The sequence below is a fragment of the Egretta garzetta genome, unplaced genomic scaffold (assembly GCF_000687185.1).
Source record: "Egretta garzetta isolate BGI_Z169 unplaced genomic scaffold, ASM68718v1 scaffold447, whole genome shotgun sequence".
NCBI classification, from domain to species: domain Eukaryota; kingdom Metazoa; phylum Chordata; class Aves; order Pelecaniformes; family Ardeidae; genus Egretta; species Egretta garzetta.
In genome coordinates this window covers 12947-19790 of record NW_009260397.1, presented here as the reverse complement: position 1 = coordinate 19790, position 6844 = coordinate 12947, and the positions used below count along the sequence as shown (strand labels likewise).

At 45.2% G+C, this 6844-nt stretch overlaps 1 protein-coding gene across 3 annotated transcripts in view; it reads right to left on the bottom strand.

Moving 5' to 3' along the window:
- Window positions 1–50: 50 nt before the first annotated feature.
- Window positions 51–6844, bottom strand: part of ANHX (anomalous homeobox) — a 13646-nt gene continuing 6852 nt past the window's right edge. For all 3 annotated transcript variants that reach the window (XM_035898605.1, XM_035898604.1, XM_009643140.2), the window contains 2 exons: window positions 3466–3553; window positions 51–1533 (listed from right to left, as the gene is read on the bottom strand). In XM_035898605.1, coding sequence (XP_035754498.1) covers window positions 1503–1533; window positions 3466–3553 — 119 coding nt within the window. In that variant the 3' untranslated portion in view covers window positions 51–1502. The remainder of the gene's footprint in view (window positions 1534–3465; window positions 3554–6844) is intronic.

The window sequence follows — 6844 nt, the reverse complement described above, 5'->3', positions numbered from 1 at the left end:
CGCGCGGACGCGTCCCTCACGTTTCTGGGAGGGACGCGGTCACCCGGTACCTCTCCTCCCTGCAAACCAGGTGGGATTCACCCCGGGCCCCCTCGCTGGAGGAGATAAACGTAAACGTGTGCATAACCCTTCCGAGAGGGCTGGTTTGAACACAAAACCTCCGCCAACAAGGAACTGACCTTGCATGTGAGATCCACCAGAATAAAGGGAGGATCAGGGTCTCACCACACACGTGCACCCACCGCAGCTGGTGGTAGGGTTTTAATACATAATTAAATACTGTGTGTAATCCCTTTGCACCCTTACCTTGAGAAAAGAACCCTGGAAAAAAAAAGTAATTCATAACCTTTATTTGCCAACTTTATTACAAAAGGCACTGGAGGCACATGCGCTTTGTGTGTATCGGGGCTGGAGTTCAGCAAGGGTTAGCCCTTTTGCAATACAGATTTAAAAAATAGTAGTACTTTGGGAAAATACCCAAAAGGCTGCCCAATGAATACAGCATTAGTTTTAAACCTGCATCAAGGCTCGGCTTTGCTGCTCATGTCCAAACACTCTCATACAAAATTCTACTTTTTAGTCTCCAAGAGAAAGAAGGGAAAGGGCTCCTGATCCGTGAGCAGCGCCAGATGAAGGAGCGTTACAGGCAGCCTTGAGGCTGGGTTAAGTAAGGAAAAGTACTGGGCAAAAGGAACAGAGTTGCGCACGCTCCCCAGGAGAGCTGCAGTGAAACAGCTTACCCCCACCGCGTAAGTAGCCTTCAGCCAGATACAGGATTAGCCCCACGCTTACTATGGTGTGTAGGAAACGGAGCCTGCACAACTCGTGCTGCTTTGCAGGGCACTTGTCTGAATAGGATGCGCTCGCCGCTGCCTGGTGTCAGACTGCCGCAGACTGCCTGAAGGGTGACACAAATGTCTTGGCAGTTTCAGTCCACCCGGATCTGGGGACTGAAAATGGATCAAGAGGGTTCAGCATCTCCCACCTTCTCCATTCATCCCTCTTTCCTAGGCAGTCGGGAGTTGCCCTCTTGGATGCCCTCCTCCAATCTTGCAAGAACATTGACCTTAGCACTGAAAACTCTGATCTGACCAGTGCTATGGATGGAAATATATAACTGCCACAGAACTAGTGACTTGATATTTTTAGCATCTACAGGGCAGCTTCAGGCTGCTCCAGTAAAAACCTAAAATCCACAATGCACCTTTGGTCTCTTCTATCCTTTTCAAAATTCTTAGTAAAACTGTAACTAAAACAAACTTTGTAACGATTAGAAAAAGCCTTGGTCTTTCTACCTCACTCCCTCTTTTCATGTCCATGTCAAACCCCTCATTCATTTAAAAAAAAAAAAAAAAAAAAAAAAAGAAAAAAACAAAACCAGGAAAGGATGGGGCATTCCCTGGGGAAGTGCAGACCACACTGAGCATCTCTGCAGGCAGGTCACATTCGTCTCCCGGCTGAGAATTCAAAGAGCAGCCATGCTGCCCAGAACGTGTCGTTGGTCAATGAGTCACCAACTGGATCCTCCAGGACCTGAAAGACACAGGAAGGAATCAAAGCTTCACCACATACGATCTTTAATGATGCCGTGGCTCATGCTGGAAGAGCTCCTTTGGGCAGACATACAGTAGCACAAGGCTGTGTGGTGGGAGGGAACGTCAGCAGTGAGGGCTGCGTGCGTGAGGTGACAAAGTCCTTGTTCCCCTCTAAGTTCAGGTAGAGTAACGCATCTGCACCGGACGTGGGTGTAAAAGTGACAAACACAACCAGTGCACAATTCAACTCTTAGTAATTCAGAGAAGAGCAATTCCCTTCCCTTTGCCCCACGCATTGGCAAATGCCTTCTATAAGAGCAAGTAAATGACAGAGGGTAAGACCAAGAGGAAATAATTAAGAAGGGAGTGATCACCTGAACAAGGCAGCTCTGTTCAGGGAGGGGAAAGAAATGTTTCCAAAATGAATTTCTTTCTTTTTTGTTTGTTTGCTTCTTTTGTTTTACTCTCATTTTGGCTCTCATGGGATGCATGACCTATGAAAGGCAAACTGAAAGTCAAGGATGGACAAAAGGAAGTGTGCATCTGCACCCCTGTGGTTAAGACACAGGAACCAAACGTGCATATTCCTGCAACAAGCCCAGGGGAAGTTGATTCAGCAAGAAACAGAGTGCCCAGGAAGTCTGTAGAATGCTGTAAAATCATTTACCCATTCAAGCTCTTCCTTTTCCTACAGCACACATTAAAATATGCAAAAATTGCTTTTCTGAATTTCTGAACTGAGTAATTGTTACAAAGATTTCAAGATGTCCCCTTTTGACATCTGCAGGCATCACACGGTATCTTGCACCCCAGCCCACGTTGCACTGAGTGTCATGTTTCTATACCACTGCAAAATCAGTGCAAGAATGCAAAATAGCAAGATGAAAACTCTAGCTACAGAGACTGCATGCTCTGGAAATCTTAGAAAAGGCTCATTCATTATTAATGCCCAAAGCTTTCCTACTCATCTGGCTCACATTATGGTTGGTAAAAAGGCCACTTTCCAAGATACAGATCTTTATATTGATGCTTTCAAAGGCTCAAAAGAGGTTCTGTTACTGCCCTCAGAGCTGCAGCCGCTTCCTATAATGAGGCCAGCAGATACGGTCTGCTGCTTTTCAAAATATCTTTTTAAAAGGTTTTCTCTAGCAGCTTACATTGCAAGAGAAACAAATGGATGCTAACCAATTGGTAGACCAACACATGTGAAGCCAAAAAATAGCTGAAGATACAGTTTAGACAGGGCTTTCTTGGGTCCTATTTTTAAGTAACATTTAATTCACAGATGTGCTCCCATCCCCTCAAAAGCACCAGATTTCTAACTTCTATTCCCTACTGCCTTAGAAGGCATGCAGACTGCATCCAGATCATGGAAGTAACTTCTTTTATCGTTTCCTGTAATAGCACTGCTCTGTACACTGCTATCAGCCATCTCGGAACAGTGTAAAATCCCTTTTCCTCAGCAATAACACAGACTGGGAAATGAAAGTTACATGAAAGATTTTAAGAGGTCTGCGATAGAGTCAAACTCTGCAGAACCCCTCAGAGGGCTCCTCCCTCGAGCAGCCATCTTCCTGCCATCTTTCCACAGTGCTAGGTGAGCCCTCCATTGCTCGAAATGTAAATGACACTTTGGATCTGCACAGGTTGCTTTGGCCATCATTTCAATGACACATTTAGTAAAATTAGGGCCTGATAAGCAATCGCAAGTGGAAAAAACAACAAACCCACCTCTCCTTCTAGCATTTGCTGGATGCTACCCAGGCCATGCTCAGCTTGCTCTGAACTGGATTCCAAAAGGTATGCTTAGATCAAGCATGTTTCATACTAAATACGATGTGAGATTTCACATCTCCTGTCTGAGAGCTACAGCTGGATAGTGTGTATAGGGCTAAGCTCCTTCCTCTGAACGTTAGGTGTGTTCTCTTACCTGGCTTTGTCCCAAGGCTTGGCTTTCTTCCATGCAGGGTGCAGAAACAGGTGGGCACTGAGGCTTGCCAAACACAGTCTGACAGGAACTGGAAGAAAATATGATAATATGCAAATGCATTTGTATTTATGCTCTACTCACCACTTACTGTAGTGTTTTGCAGCAGGACAAGAGGGGCTGCTGGCAAGACTATTCATTCAACTGAGTTCTGTTAATCTGTCTGCAAACCTGCCCCATTTCTCCAAATTGTTATGGCCTGAAAATACAGATTCTGTGCTGGGAGGACTAGCCTGAGCACAGAGGAAAGACAACTCTCCTTATGCCACCAGAACATTCTCTATAAACAAGGAGATGTCTAACAAAATGTCCCTTTCCTGGAACATACTTTAAAAACACAGATCTTGAGAGTCAAAACACATAAACATGTGGCTTCAGACGTAGCCACAACATTGGCTAGAAATCTGCTATAGCTTTTCAAGGCCACCAGTTGAGAGTTTGGGAACATGACTTTCCCATCCATACCTCCCCTGCGAGCTCTGCCAACTGCTTGAAAGAGGTCACAGTCTGCAGGCACAGGGTCAAGTAGGAGACACTGGGTACATGATGATGGGATGTTCTCTCCCTTCATCACCAACTCAGAAGTGTCTATACTCCAACAACACTGCCCATACCACTACCAGGAATAGCCCAGGGTATGAATGGCCATACAGGCCCAGACCAAAGGTGCCAACTAATAGAGCATAGGAAAAAAGTAGAAGAAACAGGGCACGTGTCAAGTTGCCCTTCCATGGAAGGTCCCCCAGGTTCCAGCAATCAGTCTTGGGACTCCTCTGCTGGAGGCTGCATTCAGGCAATTACACATACTAGCAACAACGGGACTCAATCCCCTGCCCCCCCAAGAATTTGTCTCATCCTTTTTCACAGCCCACTTACACCAACATGCACAATGCCCTTAGCAACAAATGCTGCGATTTAATTATGCAACATCCCAAAAAGTAACCCCCTTTGGGGCATTTTGAACTTGCTGCCTGCCAGTGTCAGGGTGCTGAGTTATCCAGAGGGGAGAGCCTAACAGCAGGAGGATTCCTAGTGCTCTGAGCTGGAATCCCAAAAACGCAGGCAGAAGTGGTAAGCTGCAATGAACATCTGATCCTAAATCAATATGCTGGCTCACAAATGCAGTCTGTCTTGCCCTACAGAGTTCAGTGTGCTTTTCTGTTTGAAATGTGAGGCACGAGAGAGTTATATTCTGCATGAACCATTAGCTGGGCTACATTCCACCTGTCCCAACTCGAGGAGTGAAGAGGATGCAACACCACTATCTGTAAAGGCAAGCATCTGTTTGGTGTCCCACAGGGACTTCCAGTTCGCTAGCTGGATCAAACTCTCCTACCAGGCAGCAGGAGCAGATGGAGACACTCAGCTCCCAGCCTGGTTCCCCCCTCACACTCCCACCTCACAGCCCTGTAGATCATAAGAGGTTTGGATACAGCCCAAGTGCGTAGGACCGACTGTAAAAAGCCCATGGAAGAAATCAACTGGAATCGTTCTAATAAGCTTTCAGGCCAAGTCCTTTCCAGGTGAGCACCTTTAAAAAGGAGACAAGCAGATTAAGGGTCCTTTGGCTGACTTGTAGCTCTACCCCTGCACTTACGAAGCAGGGAGCCACAGGTGCTGGCAAGGCAGTGAGAGAATAATACTAAGTCCACTCCAGGTGAGTGACCGTGGATAAAGGATTTCCTTCTCTGTGCTTTACTCTTATCTGTAAAGTAGGGACAACTTCACTGCCCTGTCTTTCCAGGACAGCAATACTCATTTGCCTTACAGTTGAAGCTGCTGACTCTTTCCTGAGTCCCCAGATGAGTGATGCTCATTGAAAGATTATTGCTAAAAATTACTCAGGTGACTCAATACTCCCCTCTAATCCAGTAACTCTGTTAGCAGACTCTGCCTGATAACAAAGGTGATCCTCATTCATTGCCATTCACTGAGCAATCTTACCCAAGACTATCCACGCGAGGCCTCCTGGCTCTCAAGAGAGAAACTGCAAAAAGGCTAAGATGAAATTGCAGCCTAAGCATCACTCATTCCTAAAGAGATTACTGTTCCAACAGCATTCCTGGCATTTTGGGGAGTTCAAGGTTTTGGGGGGAGCTGGACCAGGCTACTAAACAGGGTTTATGAGTAGAGTTCAAATAACTCTATCCTCACCAGAAGGTGTCAACAAAGCAGCAAGTCCTGCCCCTGCCAGGAATATGATAAAGGGTGTGTGGATTCCTGGCACAACTGACATACCCAACAAGGAGACATTCACCATAGATTTCTTCTACCAGCAGAACATACTTTAAAAATAAACATGAGCTCACTCTAGAATCAGAACTTGCAATTTTAAATCCAGCCAAAATATTGCCAGCAAGCCTCACTGATTTTTCATGATCTTTAGCCACTGTTTAAAATGGCAAATCCTAAACACAGACTGAGGTGGGTTTACAATGCCCAGACCTGGGTTCTCCCCAGCAATTCAAAGTGGAGAGTCTGACATGAATGTGAATAACTGTAGACACCAAGCCAACTGAGAAACAGAGGTGAAAGGCAGAAATGTTTTTAGCAGGGAATTGGGAGGCAAAAAACCACTGATCTTTATCTCCAGTGAATCACTGCCTTCCCTTGTTGCTTGACAAAGTTTCTCCATGCCTCTGCTTCCTCATCTATAAAGTGGGAATAAAACTGCTTCTACCTACCTCTTTGACATATTATTGACAGTGTCATGCTAGCACAAATGCTAGACAGTGTCAAGCAGAAGGGCTATGAAATGGGGCTACTGCTCCTGTTCTGCCTTGCAGATCAGTAAATTAAAGGAACCTCGTCATTTCTGTTTGGCAGTGCTTATTTTTATGTAACATTATGGAAGTTGTATAACATATGGAAGATGGCATGGATTTTTGTTGGTTTGCTGCATTCTGTGAATTTATCCCAAGTCCCAGAGAAAACCTGCAGTCTGAAACATGCGATACAGGTAGAAAACAGACAGAACAGTGCCTGTCTTTCTGCCTTCTAATTTGGAAAGCTTGCACTATGGAATAATCTTGTCATGAGGTTATGAAGCTACAAAAACTATTTTAGGATTAAATATGGGCCCTACCAACCCAGCCCACAGAATCAGCCCTCACTGAGATCAGTATAGGTTATAATTTTCTACCAAAAAGAAAAACAGGCAAATAGCTAAGAAGCTAAACCTGCTTTAAAGAGAGGGGTTCATATCTTTTCTGACGAGGCTGGTCCTCCTGAATCTCCTTTGTGCCACCACTGTAAAACACATACACACTTTTACAGTATTTCCCATTTCCAGTGCACATAGATAAATATCTGCAAAATATGA